At 37.2% G+C, this 18097-nt stretch overlaps 2 protein-coding genes across 2 annotated transcripts; both read left to right on the top strand.

Moving 5' to 3' along the window:
* Window positions 1–847: 847 nt before the first annotated feature.
* LOC117926738 (protein ACCELERATED CELL DEATH 6-like) lies at window positions 848–5109 on the top strand. Its single transcript, XM_034845997.1, has 3 exons — window positions 848–2145; window positions 3051–3574; window positions 4289–5109. Exons 1-3 carry the CDS (start codon window positions 903–905, stop codon window positions 4919–4921), a joined length of 2400 nt encoding a protein of 799 aa, XP_034701888.1. The 5' UTR covers window positions 848–902; the 3' UTR covers window positions 4922–5109.
* Window positions 5110–8244: 3135 nt separating this feature from the next.
* On the top strand, window positions 8245–10034 carry LOC117926315. The gene is made up of 2 exons (XM_034845403.1): window positions 8245–8853; window positions 9174–10034. Exons 1-2 carry the CDS (start codon window positions 8400–8402, stop codon window positions 9206–9208), a joined length of 489 nt encoding a protein of 162 aa, XP_034701294.1. The 5' UTR covers window positions 8245–8399; the 3' UTR covers window positions 9209–10034.
* The last annotated feature ends 8063 nt before the right edge of the window (window positions 10035–18097 follow it).

Here is an 18097-nt window from a genome sequence, read left to right as displayed (position 1 = left end):
TTCATTTAAACCAGATTTTTCTTAATTCAATTAATCATTAAGCCAGTCTATTTTTGGGGTTTTGTTTTGTGTTGCACCATAATGCAATTAAGTTGTTTGATGAGAAGTCTAGCCAAATTTGATATCGGTTGACCCATGCAAGTTGTTTGATGAAAACCCATCTATTTGTACCATGGGAAAAAAAAATACATGGCATTATTAAATTTCAGACTATAATGTAATGCCATGATCAAAAGGGTTGAAAATAGGAGAATAATTAAACTCAGTAAATTAAAATGATAGCAAAATTTTAACCACATTAATGTGGTCTTCTTGAGCAGTAAAGCAATTATAGTAAGCATCTAATTAACCAAGTAAAATAATTATTATTAATTATAATAATTGATTTTTCATCGTGTTGATATTATCAATGTGCAGCTTTTTGTCTTATTTACGAGGCAGGTAATGTTTGCTCACCCATTTTCCTTGCTTTCCTGTGGAAATTGTTCCTACATGCATTTCAGCCCTTGCAGTGCCTGCGTCCATGCTTTTAATGCTACGTCCGTATTTCCATTTATCAGCTTAGGTAAAAATCAGACATAATAGAAATTAGGGTCTGAATGTCATATATTTGTGCTGCGAATATAGAAGATTGGGAATTTGGGATTGGATTGAAGTAAAAAAGTCAAAATGAAATTACAATAAGAGTACGGTAAAGGGATAACGTTGGGACGCCAGTACTGATGTACACTTCAAGGAAGTAGGCCATGTCATGCCACTTGGAACAAAATAAGGGGTTCTACAGATTCTCTTATCGGAATCATTAGAGATATAGGATGGATGCATAGAAGGAAAGGAGACTCCTCCTTTAAAACTTATGTTTGTGTGTAGGTGAGAAGTTGGGATTCCCCGATCAATTAAACATGGATGAGGAGAGGGATCCAGTAGAGTTGGGCATGGCACTCGGCGCAGATTCGAACATGAAAGAAGACAGCGTAACAGCTAAGAAGAGGGTAAAACGGTGGGCAATCACCGCAGAAGCGAGCATGGAAAGAGAGAAGGGGACGCTTGATCAAGATGAAGATGAAGATGATTTGTGTGTAGGTGAGAGGTTGGGATTTTCCGATCAATCAAACAGGTCTAAGGAGAGGGATCTAGTAGATCAGTTGGGCATGGCACTCGGCGCAGATTCAAACATGAAAGAAGACAAGGAAACAAGTAAGAAGTGGAGGGCAGATTCGACACTGATCAGCTCAGATTCGACAATGGAAGAAAACCCTGTACAGCCTGAGGTGTGGGTGCCAGAAACCTCGCCAATCTTCGCAGATACTAAGATGGAAATAGACATCAGCTCATATGTGACAATGGAAGAATACCGAGTACCGCCGTGGGTGCCAGAAGCCAGGGTAGTAGGCATGCCAATCTCCGCAGATGCGAACATGGAAATGGACTGGGAAACGCTTCTTGTAAGAAATATAAGTGCTCGTTCCACACAGGGACTCCACGCCCCCGCTGATGAAGATGAAGACGCGGAGCATAAGAAATTAATGGACCGCCGCATGCACGCGCAAGCGACCCAAGGAAATGTTGATGGCTTTATTAAAATTTTAGGCTCGATATCCTCCGAACAGGAGTTTCAACACTCAGAAATTCTCTGCCAAGTTAGTCCCCGGAAAAATACATGCCTCCACATAGCAGCAAGCTTTGGACACCATGATCTTGCCAAGTACATCGTGAGAGAGTGTCCAGATCTTATCAAAAATAAAAACTCCAAAGGCGACACGGCACTTCATATTGCTGCTAGAAAAAGGAATTTATCTTTCGTTAAGATTGTCATGGATTCATGCCCTCCTGGAAGTGGCGCATCCCAAGATGTAGAGAAGGCTGAGCCTTCATTGCTGGGAATTGTTAACAAAGAAGGAAATACAGTGTTGCATGAGGCACTGATAAATCGTTGCAAAGAAGAAGAGGTGGTGGAGATCCTTATTAAGGCAGATCCCCAAGTGGCTTATTATCCGAATAAGGAGGGAAAGTCACCATTGTATCTAGCTGCAGAATCACACTACTTCCATGTCGTAGAGGCTATAGGAAACTCTGAAGTTGAGGAGCGCATGAAGAACAGAGACCGCAAGGCAGTCCATGGTGCCATTATGGGAAAGAATAAGGGTATTTCTCGCCTCCTTCTCTCTCTCTATAGAAGAAGTCTACTGGGCTTTTCTCAGCTTTTGCTTCAATATTCCTTGTTCCTAAAAATTCAAATTTTTTTATTAATTTATGGGAGATCCATAATATTTATAAATCTTCTTTCCCAACCCAAACCCCGTCGTTGTAAATATTCTTCATCTTTGTTTTCAAAATCCTAATCCTATTTTGTCATCTTCTTATTCTTCTTCAAAACTCCAGTCCTAATTAATTCTTTATTTTCTTTTCTAAATCACAAAAATTTAAAATTAACTAAAAATAAAATAAAAATTGCAGTTACATATGGCTTCGTTGCGTGCATATGGGATGGTTTAAATAGAGGGGGTAAAAGGGGCCGTAAGAGGGAAGAGCAATTGTCTGTATAGTTGATTGACTTCAAGCGACTGGGATAGAGGTGACCATCCCGAGCCCATCCCATTTCAATTCCTAATTAAGAGGATGATAAGGCAAATAACAAAATTTACAGAATTTTTAAAATCCAAAGAGGGAACTTATAATTAAAGGAAGCTTTTAAAAGGATGGGCACCCCATGTGGTACAACCTCCCACCAAATTGATACTGTTTTGTTGAATTACAGATAATAAAATAATCAATTAAAAAAAAACTCTCTTTTCTATGGTTCTATTAATTTTTCCTTCCTTGTTTTAATTATCTAATAATTGAACCCTTTCCAAAAAAAAAAAATAGCAATAGTAGCAATTACTAGTTTACTATGAATTTATCTTAATTTTATTTTTTATATGTTCATATTTTTTATGTAATTTTAATTATTAATGACTTGCACTCATATAATAATATATTTATTAGAAAAAGGTTGTTTGAAACATTCATATAAAATTTTTCTTTTATATATGATGAAAAAATGTCAGAGATGTTGGAAAAAATACTGGCCATGAAGCTCGTCCACCAAAAAGACAAAGATGGAAGGACTCCACTTCATTGTGCAGCATCCACTGGATATCTCGAAGGAGTTCAAATGCTGTTAGACCAATCTAACTTGGATCCATATCAAACGGACTCTGATGGCCTCTGTCCCATCCATGTTGCATCAATGAGAGGCAATGTGGACATTGTCAAAAAGTTGCTCCAGGTCTCCTCTGACTCAATAGAGTTACTAAGCAAACGCGGTGAGAACATTCTTCATGTGGCAGCCAAGTATGGTAAAGACAATGTAGTCAATTTTGTGCTCAAAGACGGAAGGCTTGAGAACTTTATAAATGAGAAGGACAATGGTGGAAACACGCCACTGCATTTGGCAACCATGCATAGACATCCTAAGGTCGTGAGCTCTTTAACATGGGATAAAAGAGTTGATGTGAATCTTGTGAATGATAGAGGCCAGACTGCTTTGGACATTGTATTATCAGTGAAGCATCCAACTACATTTGACCAGGTATATCTATATGATGATTTGCATCTTGTTTTCTAAATGATGGGTACTACTAGTAGTTTCACCCTTCAACTGCATGCCATGAGTAGGAAATTAGAATGCCTCATCCATGCATTGTTACAGTGCTATGGCATTTTCCTTCTTAGATGCATGCATGCAATTAATTTATTAAAAGGATCGATCAGGACAACATGGTTTGTTTTCCTTTCCTAGAAGGACCGACTAATATTAATAAGAACTAGATCAACACTTCAACTCAAGCCACTGACCCCTGATTGAAGGTCAATTAGAGCCCAAGATATCCTAAAAGTCAAGAAAATTATGGAGCCTAACTCAATCACCATCACCCTCGCCCAGATTAGAGCTACTCAACCAAGGTTAGGCTAGGTTTCTCCAGCAAGTGCATATACTCTTGATGTCGGCAAAGACTTATGGGAATAATTTTTTGCATCATACTAAAAAGTTTTCAGTGTAGAGAACTGCTATATCATGTGCGCTTGTGGTTGCTCTCTTGCTGCTTCACATTGCTTAATTTCATACTTCTAGTGGGTGTTCATTGAATTTACAGGGAAAAGAGAATGGCTTCCCAACAAAATATTACGAAACCCAACTCATGGAATTATAGTCTACTTTTAGTTATTATTACGACACATACATTTTATGTTCTCTCTTTCTCACGATTACATTAACAGCAACATTTTTTTCTCTACTACGCAGGCACTAATTTGGACAGCACTCAAATCTGCTGGTGCACGACCAGCGGGAAATTCAAAGTTCCCACCCAATAGACGTTGTAAACAGTACTCTGAATCACCTAAAATGGACAAGTACAAGGACAGGGTAAACACTCTTTTGTTGGTTTCGACCCTTGTTGCCACAGTGACATTTGCTGCTGGTTTTACCATGCCAGGTGGCTACAACAGCTCCGACCCAAATGTCGGCATGGCTGCCTTGCTGATGAGAAATATGTTCCATATGTTCGTCATCTGCAATACCACTGCTATGTATACCTCCATCCTCGCGGCAATCATCCTCATCTGGGCACAGTTAGGTGATCTCAATTTGATGGATACTGCCCTCAGATTTGCATTGCCACTCTTGGGGTTGGCCCTTACTGCGATGTCCTTAGGCTTCATGGCAGGTGTTTACCTGGTGGTCAGTAATCTTCATTGGCTTGCGATTGTTGTCGTCATTATTGGAATCATCTGCCTTGTCGGTCTCCTAGTATCCTTTTTTTTACTTTTCCTCCCAAGTAAGTCTACTAATCGTATCCTTAGGCACATCTCCTATTATCCGTTTCTTATATTGGTATGGGCATCTAAAAGCCCCGAAATGAAACGGGAAGATTAGCTCGCCCTGTTGATGATGTCTGCTAGCTCCATCTTCCCCTATGTTTGTTGCTTCTTTCAGCATTATCTCAATGACTTGGTAGACAAAGTATGTTATGTATAAATGCTTAGTGTGATCAGAACTTCAATATATTGATGGTGTTGTACATGACCATTTCTTATATAAATCTATGGTTTTTGGATCTATAATTAAGTAGTTCTATATGTATTTCAATAAATACTCCATTCATACATAAATAATGTGAATTTGTTATTAATAGGTTCAGTTTAATTTATTGATTGAAATTTGAATTTTCAATTGCATTTTTTACACTTTCTTAATTATTATTCATATGAGAATTTTGGGTAAAATTTTATTTTCAAATCCAGGTTACATCTTCTAAGTTACGATTCATTGGGAAGGGGAAAAGGTTTTAATTTTGGAAAAAATTTTTATTGGCTTTTGAGTTCCAAAGTATTTTTTAAAATTAAGGAGTTTAATAATTTTTAAAAAATAATTTGAAAATAAAATATTGTGGAGTTAACACTAGAACCAAAAATTGGTTGAAAATGACTATATTAATCTCTAGTCTATGCACAATTTATTTTTCATTATATTTTATTATTTATTAATATTCATATTTTATTAAAAATTATTTATTTTGAATTTTTTATGATTAAAAAATTCTTTTTATTTTTAATAAGACACAAATTAAATTTAACTTATATTATATAAATTAAATTTATAATTGTGATTTTTACAAAATAAAAATAAAAATTATTTTAAGAAACAACTAATTTAATTCTTATAATCATTTAAGTTATCTAAATATAGAAATAAATGAGAAAATAATGGAGATCTTCATTTCCATTCCTGTTTTACCGCGTGGCAAACAGTCCCTCATCTTAATTAATAACATAACATGATTTATATATTTGATGGACGGTAAAATCAACCCTTTGTTTGGTAAGTCATATTGTAGTAAACCCTAAGTTGAGTTTGATGATAGTCGGACGTATTGATGACGGATTTGACGGACATAACGTTCAAAGCCGCTCAAAGACTCAAACCCACAGAACTTCACAACTGATTAAAATAATTTTATAAACCAAAATGATCAAACTTTGTAGTTTCTGGGATTGGTGTTGATGCTTCCAAATAGGTTCCAAGATGTTCCCAGTGAGTTTGGAAAAGAGAGAAGTGGATTCCTTGAGCTTCTCAAACATTTTCTTAGAAAATGTCAAACGCTTGGTCTCAAAATCTAACCTGTATGATTCAAACGCTTCATATCCATTCCGTGTCTGCTGGAAGTCCTATGTGATGTAAGTTGGACTATCAAATGAATTTCTTTTGAGTATCAAATTTTTTATTCAACTTATCATATGTATGTAATGCATAGGTTCTTCTCTCACATATTGACTTGGCCCTTACTTCCATCCCAAGCAAGAGAGTGCAGGTATCTCATGGCCGGCAGTGGACTAATGATATATGAACTCATTTTAAATTGGATCTGACTAACTTGGCCACAGGGGTTGTTACCTTAAAAGGACTTGAGTGGTATGTACTGTGTGTGCTCTCTTCTTGTTTTAGTTGAATTCAAAGAATAGTTATTTCTTCCTAGTCTTGGTAAGTGGTTGCTTAAGGGTATCATATTAAGATTTTTATTATTTTTATTTTCTGTTTTTGACTTAGTGCCTTTTCAAGATTTTGAATTGTCAAAAAAGCTGGTTATATTGTATAAACAATCATCATAAGATTAGAATTAGTATATATAATTTGGTATTGATGTGCATGTTCTCTTCCTCTGTATGACCTATCCTTTGCGATGAAGTATCAGACTGGTTTCTTTGTTGCCATTATTTCTTTTTTCTTTTAAACTTCTTAAACCAACATAAATACAAGCACAGCTAACGGATTTGATTAGGCAAGTCAACTACAATACGAGATATTATGAGACAAGACGATTTAATGATGAATTTTGAGAGGCTAAGAAAGCAGGGGAGGGGAGAAAGATGGAAGACAGGGAAACAAAGGCAAAAACAACCCAAGAAGCAAGCCATCTTGCCAATCTCTGAGCATAAGGATGCCAAATTGTTGGAGGACTATGTGACAGCTAGTTCTATGGATCCTGATTTGTACAGTGCTACGATACGAGGAGACATTCTTGAATTCATAAAAGCCGTGGAACAAGGACCAGACAATAGACACGCTGGTGTACCTGCTGCAACTTGCATCCAAGTGACCCCACAGAAGAACACAGTTCTTCACCTAGCAACGATCTTTGGACATGACGAGATTGTCAAACTCATTTGTAAGGACTTGCCCTTTCTTGTCATGGAAAGAAATTGCAGAGGTGACACTGCACTTCACATTGCAGCCAGAGCTGACAATTCACTGCTAGCGAATTTGTTGATTGTTGGAAATCAAGCCCACGTCGCCTTCCATCCTGTGCGTTCCTCCCCATATTTAGCATCCTCTATTTAGTTCCCTAAATTAGTGAAATATACTGCCTTTATTATAATTGATTTAGGAGTAATTCTAGCAAGGTAGTTTATTCACTTTCCATGTAAGAGTTTATTCTCTTTCCATGTAATAGTTTATTCACTTTCCATGTAAGAGTTTATTCTCTTTCCATGTAAGGGAAATTCCGTCCGGTGATAGTATACCAGTCCGGAATTGTCTCATATCTGTAGGCTATTTATTTATGCTTTCTTTTCATTGTAATAAGAGTATCATAGAATGAATTGAGTCTATGTTCCTCCATAGTTAGTCTTCAAATTCTTCATGGTATCAGAGCAGGTTTAATCCTGTCTCATCGTCTTCATCTTTAGTCAGTTTTTTTTTCTACTCAATTCTATTCTTCTAGGTTATGCCTAAATACGGTCCAGCCTTTGGAATGGCTACCAACTCATCATCCTCTACTTCTGATATCATCATCTCATCGTCTTCATCCTCTCATCAGATGGAAACCTCTCATCTGCCAATCACAGCCCATAAACTGAATGGGCAAAATTATTTGCAATGGTCTCAATCCATATTAATGTTTATACGGGGAAAGGAGAAAGATGACTACATCACCGGAGCTTCGGCGGCACCAGAAACCACAGCATCAACCTACAAGAAGTGGATAGCAGAAAATAATATGGTCATGTCCTGGCTAGTCAACTCTATGACCCCTGACATTGGTGAAAATTTTCTGTCATTTGATACTGCCAAAGAAATCTGGGACATTGCAAAAGAAACTTTCTCAAACAAGGAAAACACTTCTGAAATCATCCAGATTGAAGGCATCCTCCACGATTTGCGTCAAGGAAACCTTACGGTAACTGAATATTTTAATACTCTTACTCGTCTATGGCGTCAACTTGATACGTTTGAGGTTCATAACTGGAATTGTGTTACAGATGGTTTGTTGTATAAAAAGATTGTCGAAGGGAAACGTGTGTTTAAATTTTTGTTAGGTTTGAACAAAAATCTTGATGAAATCAGAGGAAGAATCATGGGAGTAAAACCTCTACCTAGCCTCAGAGAGGCATTCTCTGAAGTGCGTCGCGAAGAAAGTCGGAAAAATCTCATGATGGGATCCCATCAACAACTGAATATGGCAGAAAGCTCGGCTCTTAAGACTCAATTCGCTCCTTTTGACAACCGTCAAAAAATTAAAGGAGGTAGACCTTGGTGTGATCATTGCAGAAAGCCGGGACACTCAAGAGAAACTTGCTGGAAGATTCATGGAAAGCCAGTAGATTGGAAGCCACGTCAACCACTTGAGAAAGAAGGACGAGGCAATCATGTGGCTACCGATGAACAATCGCCACAACCTGAAGCTAGCCCTTTTAATAAGGAGCAAATGGAGATGCTTCAGAAACTACTGTCTCCTCTTTTGTCAGTACAGTCACAAACTGGCTCATCTTCCAACCAGCTCATTGGTTCCGGAACCTTGGCTCACAAAGGTAATTTTTTGAGTGCCTTTACTGTTGGTAAGAAACGTAAAAAACCTTGGATCGTGGACTCAGGAGCATCTGATCATATGACGGGAGATGCGACAATTTTTGATACATATAGCTCATGTCCAAATAATTTAACAGTCCGAATAGCAGATGGTTCACTATCAAAGGTTGCCGGAACAGGTTCAGTTGTGCTATCAAGGGATCTTACTCTCAACTCTGTTCTCCTTGTTCCTAACTTGGACTGTAATCTATTGTCAATTAGTAAACTCACTAAGGAAAAGAGGTGTATTACTAATTTTTCCTCCACTCACTGTGAATTTCAGGATTTGGATTCGGGGAAGACGATTGGCAATGCTGAGGAATGCTCTGGACTCTACATCCTTAAGGAGCTCCATGATCCACAAGAACAACCTCAAATGGCAGTTGGTAGTAATTCTTTTTCGGTTTCATGTCAAAATAACGATAGTGCAATTATGTTGTGGCACTATCGCTTAGGTCATCCAAATGTTATGTATCTCAAGCATTTATTTCCTTCATTATTTCATAAAAATCCAAAATCCTTTGAGTGCGAAATCTGTCAATTATCAAAGCAAGTCCGGTCTCATTTTCCCATTCAACCCTATAAAGAGTCTAGTCCATTCTCAATGATTCATAGCGATATCTGGGGTCCGTCAAGAATAAAAGATGTAACTGGTACTAGGTGGTTTGTCTCATTCATAGATGATCACACTAGATTAACTTGGGTATTCCTCATGAAAGAAAAATCTGAAACGAGTCAAATTTTCAAAAATTTTAAAAATATGATTCAGACCCAATTCCAGTCAAAAATACAAATTCTAAAGTCTGATAATGCTAGGGATTATTTCAACTCCATTCTAGGAGAATTTCTAGCACAAGAAGGGATAGTTCACTTAAGTTCATGTGTTGATACCCCACAACAAAACGGAATCGCTGAAAGGAAAAATAGGCATTTGTTAGAGGTGGCTAGATCACTAATGTTCTCCATGAATGTTCCAAAATTATTCTGGGGGCAAGCTGTCCTTACGGCAGCCTACCTCATCAATAGGATGCCGTCTAGGGTACTAAAATTCCAAACACCTTGTCAAACACTCCTAAAATCCTTTCCGACTACTCGTCTCATCTCCACCGTCCCACCCAAAATTTTCGGGTGCTCTGTTTTTGTTCATATCAATCAATAACATCGAAGTAAACTTGATCCTAGGTCACTCAAGTGCATCTTTCTTGGGTATTCTTCAAATCAAAAAGGGTATAAGTGTTACTCTCCGGTCACAAGAAAATTCTACAATTCAATGGATGTCACATTTTTTGAAACCCAGCCTTACTATCCCAAAAACGATATTCAGGGGGAGAATTCAACTCAGGAATATCAATTTTGGGATCTTGAGTCATTCAGTGAGTCACCCATCATCACTGAAAATCACATTCCTCCAGAGTCATTTAATCAGCCCGAGTCCATTGTTGACTTGTGGGATAAGGAGCACATCCAAGAGGAAACGGAGGAAGGAGCACTTTCTCAACAAACCCATGAGGCTGAATCGGGTCCTAATCCAAGCAAACTTCCAGGTAACAACGCTCCTGATGGTACTGTTGATTCCGAGTTAGAAAATGATATTCTTAATATGCCCATAGCTTGGAGGAAAGGAATTCGATCATGCACTCAGCATCCCATTGGAAATTTTATTTCTTATGATAAGCTATCACCTACGTTTCGTGCATTCACTTCTAGCATCACAGAGATACAAGTTCCTCGGAATATTCAAGAAGCTTTCAAGTATCCTAAGTGGAAGGCGGCAGTCGATGAGGAAGTTCGGGCGCTGGAAAAGAATGGTACGTGGGAAATTACTGACCTCCCAAGAGGTAAGAAACCAGTTGGGTGTAAGTGGATTTTCACAGTAAAGTACAAGGCAGATGGTAATGTGGACAGGTATAAGGCTCGGTTGGTTGCCAAAGGATTCACCCAATCCTATGGCATTGACTATCAAGAAACTTTTGCTCCAGTTGCCAAGCTCAATACTGTTCGTGTACTTTTATCCTTGGCAGTTAATCTCGATTGGTCGCTTCACCAACTTGATGTGAAGAATGCCTTCCTCAATGGTGACTTAGAGGAAGAAGTTTACATGGACATTCCTGCTGGACTTGAGACGACATCAAACTTCAACAAGGTTTGCAGACTCCGAAAATCCTTGTATGGTCTCAAACAATCTCCCAGGGCCTGGTTTGAACGGTTCACTAAGGTAGTGAAAGGGTACGGATTCGTTCAATGTCAATCTGATCACACATTATTTGTGAAACACTTCCCAGAAGGGAAGCTGGCAATTATCATTGTATATGTGGACGACATAATTTTGACAGGTGATCATGAAGAGAAAATTGACTTACTTAAAAAATTACTGACAAAGGAATTTGAGATCAAGGATCTTGGAAACCTCAAGTACTTTCTCGGAATGGAGATTGCTAGGTCAAAGAAAGGTATAGCAGTCTCACAACGCAAATACGTTCTGGACTTATTGAATGAAACAGGAATGCTAGGATGCAAGCCGGCAGAAACACCTATGGATACAACTGTCAAACTGGAAGAAAGTGATGGAAGTACGCCAATTGATAAAGGAAGATATCAACGTCTTGTGGGGAAACTCATCTATCTTTCTCATACAAGGCCAGACATCGGCTTCTCCGTTAGTGTGGTAAGTCAATTCATGAATAATCCAACCGAAAAACACATGACTGCTGTGATCAGAATATTGAGGTACCTCAAGATGACACCAGGAAAGGGTCTCTTCTTTCAAAGAACAACAAAGAAAGAGATTGAGATTTTTTCAGATGCAGATTGGGCAGGTTCAGTGATTGATCGGAGATCAACTTCAGGCTATTGTTCATTTGTTTGGGGGAACTTGGTTACATGGCGAAGCAAGAAACAGTCAGTGGTAGCTCGTAGCAGTGCTGAGGCAGAATTTCGTGCTATGGCACAAGGTATCTGCGAGGGAATCTGGTTGAACAGGCTGTTAGAAGAATTACGGGTTCCATTGAAGCATCCCATGATGTTATACTGCGACAATCAAGCTGCCATCAGTATCGCTAAGAATCCGGTTCATCATGATCGAACTAAACACGTGGAGATAGATCGACACTTTATCAAGGAAAAGATTGAAGAAGGAGTTTTCAAAGTCAGCTACACTCCGACAAACTGTCAAACGGCTGACATTCTCACAAAAGCTCTTGCTCGAGTTAACTTCGAAGATCTGACAGGAAAACTTGGAATGATCAACATCTACAACGCGGCTTGAGGGGGAGTGTTGGAAATCAAGCCCACGTCGCCTTCCATCCTGTGCGTTCCTCCCCATATTTAGCATCCTCTATTTAGTTCCCTAAATTAGTGAAATATACTGCCTTTATTATAATTGATTTAGGAGTAATTCTAGCAAGGTAGTTTATTCACTTTCCATGTAAGAGTTTATTCTCTTTCCATGTAATAGTTTATTCACTTTCCATGTAAGAGTTTATTCTCTTTCCATGTAAGGGAAATTCCGTCCGGTGATAGTATACCAGTCCGGAATTGTCTCATATCTGTAGGCTATTTATTTATGCTTTCTTTTCATTGTAATAAGAGTATCATAGAATGAATTGAGTCTATGTTCCTCCATAGTTAGTCTGCAAATTCTTCATTGATTAATTCAACAGAGGGGGTTTTGGGTGTGAAGAATGAGATGGGTAATACCGCATTGCATGAGGCATTGCAACATCGTCATGAAGAGGTGGTCTGGAATATAATTAACAAAGACAGAAATATGTCTTGTTCCGTCAATAAGGAAAATCTTTATTGTATTTGGCCGCAGAAGCAGGATATGCAAATCTTGTTAGGTTTATAATGGAAAATCCTGCAGGAAACTACAGCATTGAAGGAAAGCTCGAGAACAAACCATCTGTGAAAGCTGCCATTCTTGGGAAGAACATAGGTAAATGAAATTCTCTCCTCTAATCTCCCTTTTTTTTTCCCTTTATTGGTATGCTTGTCTTTCAATTTCAGACTTCCAAGAGCCTGCACTTGGATTGGAAATTTTTAAGTGACTGCACTTTCACACCTCTTAGTTTTTTCCTACAAAAAGTCCTGCAACTACTATAAACCACCCAATTCTCTGCACCTGTGAATCAGAAAACTTTACCCAAACTATATTGCATCCAATTGTCACCATTAAAAGGTAATGATATCATGGCACATAAGAGCATTCTCATTTTTCTGGAAGTTGGAAGACCTCAATTATTTCTTGCTTAATTAATTGGTGATATTCCTGTGCTTCCATGTTTGAATTAGTGTGTCCATTGTAATCTCCTTCCATGGATTTCCTTAGGTGTGGCTTCCCATCAAGAAGAGATCAGGAATAGTCCAGAAATATTACTGTCTTATTCTAATTACATGAGTGTCTAGCAGTAAAGAAATATATCTGTACTAGCTGATTTTTTTAGACGGGTCCTCTAGCAGCCGACCTTTTTTCTTACAAGAAGGCTTCTATTGTGACTTGTGAAGACAATGATAAATTGACAATATTTCTAATTATCATTTGGATTTAGGAGCATATTTTACCATATATTTTGTTCTCACGCATGGCAAGATTTTCATTTAATGTGTTATCATCAGTCCTGATATCACCAAAAATTTCCCTTAGTTATGGTTCACACTTCTTTGTTTGTTTATTTTCAGTTTTTGTTTTAGGCGACGTTAGATGTTCTCAAGATAATGTGGGAAAGAGATCAATCATCCTTCAATTTAAGATGTGAAGAAGGGAGGAACCCTCTTCACTATGCAGCATCTATTGGTTTTGTTGAAGGAATCAATTACTTATTAGACAAATACTGTATCGCTGCTTACCAAGGGGACAAAGATGGCCTCTCTCTATTCATATAGCAGCCATCAAAGGTCATTTCCACATAATTCAAGAGATGCTTCAGCATTGCCCAGATTTGATGGAGCTGCTCACTTGCAAAGGCCAGAATATCCTTCATGTCGCAGCAAAGAGTGGAAGAGCTGAAGCAGTTAGTTATATGCTTAAAAAAATGCCTGAGCTTGAGAAGCTTATAAATGAGAAAGATGAGGATGGAAACACACCTTTACAATTAGCCACTATTTTTGAGCATCCAAAGGTCGTAAGAGCTCTAACATCGAATAAGAGAGTTAACCTAAAGGTAGAGAACAATGGAAGGTTGACAGCACTTGACATTGCTGATGAGTACATGGACACAATGGTTTCTTTTCGCAAGGTGTGCTTTACAAACTATTTGTTAGGGGCTAATCATCTCATTTTACTTGTTTATATTTATCATATTATTTGAAAACAACAAACATTTTTTTAAAGAATAGAAACGTTTAAATCATTTTATGCTGATGGTAGTATGGTACTTGACTTTCAATGAGCAATGGTTAACTTTTGGTGAGATGTATTTGCTGGTGTATAACCTGATATTTTTAGTTTGAATATTCTGAGGGATAAAAAAGAAATAATAATATTTAAATAAGTATTTTTTATTTAACAATATTAATAATTTTATTTATGAATTTATATTTATCTTTTATTTAATTAGTAAATAAAATATATAATAAGATAATTAAGATTAACTTATTTATAGTAATTCTATTTTAATTCATTTATAATATAATATATATTTATAATTTATCAATTATGTCACAAATTAGATGCATAACATAAATGACGGAATTATAATGCCTTGACAAGAACAAAATATATTAATGTAACAAGGACAAGGAAATTTAAAAGATATAAGTTATAATATAAATTTTATTTAATATATATATTTTAATTTTTTTAGATAAATAAAAAAATTGAAATTCCTTCTATTAGTCACACTTTTCATGTTTAAAATCCCAAGTAAATGTTTTATATAGCAAGAAAGGCTCCGCTATGGCTGATTTATTAAGAGGAGAAGCTCCAACTAGTGGAATCAAACAATCCAACGCGCCGAATTTCTCCAAACGCCCGTGCTCTCCAACTTTCCTCATATTCTAATTCCCAACTCTCGATGGCGCTTCTTCCACCTTCTCTTTCAAATTCCTCCTTCTAATCTCCACGATTTTCCACAGCATCTAGGGTTTCCTCTACTCCAAATTCTTCATGAAGCGCGATTTCACGGAAATCTCCGACGACGAGTGGGACAACCACTCATTCAAGCTCTCCCGAGCCCTCAAAAAGTCCCAAGGAGCACCTCTGCCCATCGAGTCCTTCTCTTACCTGCCGGAAAATCCCCAGGTTTCGCTGGAGGATGTTTCCGATGGGAGCACCAATGATTGCGTCGAAATCAAAGAGGACTTGGAGGATGATGATGTTGGAGTGTTACATCTCATATTGAAAGCATGGAATTAAAAAGGAAAGAAGAAAGACTTAAAATAGAAAGCAAGTTAGATGAGAAGAGTTGTTATTTCAGTTTATTCTTTACTCTGTTATTGTGTCATCGATGTATTATAAATAGGACTCAAATCTGATGTAGTTTTTTCAATTTTTCAGTTTCTGCAATTCATTTTCTTTTGCGTCCTCTGTTTCTTGGTGTTTTTCATTAGTTTCAGATTCTTCTAATTCTCAACATGGTATCAGAGCCAAACCCTAAAGCTTTCGCAACCTAAATCGATCAATTTCTTCTCAATTTTTGCCTTGCGAAATTCTGCTCTGGAATTCTCGCATTGATCGTCTTCCAGCTTCTTGCATTTTCTTGAATAAATTCTTGAAAATGAGTTTTGGTGATTCTCCTCTTGTCAATCCCTCTCCTGTGCATTCTTCTTCATCTAATTCTTTTAATCAACCTCCTATCAATCCTTCAGATGACTCATCGAGTCCGTATTACCTACATCCAAGCGACAATCCTGGTGCTTTGTTAGTATCAGAAATCTTCAATGGAGAAAACTATGTTGCAGGGAGTCGTTCGATAGTCATTGCATTGACAGTCAAAAACAAGGTACAATTTATAGATGGTTCAATTGTTTCTCTCTCTACTGATCAGCTTGTTAAACACACAGCATGGTTAAGGGCAAATAATTTGGTTCTCTCTTGGTTTATGAATTCCATTTCAAAAGAAATACGAAATAGCTTGCTATTTGTGGTATTTGTTGTTGATATTTGGAATGAGCTTAAAGTCATATATCTCAGGAGTGATGGACCAAGGGTTTTCCAACTTAAGAAATCTTTGAGTTGCATTAGTCAAGGTGCTTTGTCTGTTACTGAATATTTCAGTACCTTTAAAACCCTTTGGGACGAGTACATTAGCTATAGGCCATTTCCAACATGCACTTGTGGCAAGATGGCAACATGCACTTGTGAACTTTTCAACTTTCTACAAATCAGACAGCAATCTGATTATGTACTCAAATTCTTGGTGAGGTTAAATGATTCTTATGCCTCTATCAGAAGCCAATTGCTGCTAATGGTTCCATTACCAAACATGTCCAAGGTTTTCTCTCTACTGCTTCAAGAAGAAAGTCAGAGACAACTCATAAATTCCGCTACATATAATGAGACTCATGCTTTGATGGCAAAGGAATCCAATCAGCAAAATTACCAGTCACAATCTTTCAAGGACAAACCAAAGAAATCTGGCCTACACTATACTCATTGTGGGTATAATAGTCACATAGTGGACAAATGTTTTCAACTTCATGGTTATCCCTCTGGTTGGAATGGACTAAAGGGAAAAAGAAATATGGCTTCTGCTCATGCTGCCATTACTACTCCAAAGGTCCCCAATCAAAATAGCAATGAGCAACAAAAATTTTGTTTCACTCTAGAGGAATTTCATAAACTAATGGCGCTTGCAAATTCAATTCAACCCAATTCTTCCAATTAGAATAATGTCCAACCAGCTATTAACCTTGTCACTACCTCTCACTTTTCTGGTAAAGTTCAACCTACACTTAAACCAATTTTTTTTTCTTGTAATTCTGTTACTTCTAAGCCAAATTCTACTTCATATTGGCTTCTTGATACGGGTGCAACATACCATATGATTTGTTCACCACTTTTATACCATTCTACACCTAAACCAATTAATGCATCCATCAATCTTCTTAATGGTACTACAGTTCCAGCCACACACATTGGTACTGTATGTCTCTCAGATTCCTTATTTTTACATAACGTCTTGTGTGTTCCTCATTTTTCATTCAATCTATTATCCGTTTCCAAACTCACTAAACAATCTAATCTTTCTCTTACATTTACTGCTTCTCATTGCCTTTTACAAGACCAGTCAATGGAGAAGATGATTGGGATTGCTCTTGAAAAGAAGGACTTTACCATCTGATTCCAGCTTCATCACAAGCTAAAACCTGCAATTCATTTTAGTTTAATTATGCTCCTCTTGCTTTGTCCTATATTCACAAACACTTAGATATATGGCATTGTAGATTAGGACATGTATCTAGTTCAGGATTCCATTCCCTCAAACAGATTGACTCTGCTATCACTCTTGATCATACAAATGTTTGTGACATATGTCCTTTAGCAAAGCAAAGAAGGCTTCTTTTTTCTGTATCACAGAGTAATTTTAATAAAAGTTTTTATTTGATCCATTGTGATATATGGGGTCCTTTTGACACTACTTCTTATTCTGGTTTTCGATATTTTTTAACTATAGTTGATGACTTCACAAGGTGTACTTGGGTATACATGATTAAAGCCAAATCAGAAGTGCCATCTTTAATCAAAACTTTCTGTAAAATGGTAGCAAACCAATTTTCTTCTTTTGTCAAAGCTATAAGGTCTGATAATGGACCAGAATTCTTACTCACAAAATTCTATCATAAATATGGTATTTTGCATCAGAGAAGTTGTGTCGAAACTCCTCAACAAAATGGTGTTGTGGAGAGAAAATATCAACATCTACTAAGCACTGCTAGAGCCTTAATGTTTCAAGCAAATCTACCATTAATTTTTTGGAGTGACTGTGTGTTTACTACTGCCCACATAATCAATAGAATTCCCACTCCTCTACTTCAAAATAAAACCCCTTTTGAAATGTTTTTTAACAAAACACCTAACCTTTCTCATTTAAGAGTTTTTGGCTGCCTTTGTTTTACATCCACTTTAACTAGTCACATACAAAAATTTGATTCACAAGCCACAAAGTGCATCTTCCTAGGATATCCTTCTGATATTAAGGGTTATAAACTCATGGATCTAAACACCAATAAGATCCTTGTTTCTCGAAATGTCATATTCCATGAAACAAT

This window comes from Vitis riparia, chromosome 12 (genome assembly GCF_004353265.1).
Source record: "Vitis riparia cultivar Riparia Gloire de Montpellier isolate 1030 chromosome 12, EGFV_Vit.rip_1.0, whole genome shotgun sequence".
Taxonomy (NCBI): domain Eukaryota; kingdom Viridiplantae; phylum Streptophyta; class Magnoliopsida; order Vitales; family Vitaceae; genus Vitis; species Vitis riparia.
The sequence above is the reverse complement of the archived record's forward strand: the minus strand, read 5'-3'. Positions and strand labels throughout refer to the sequence as shown.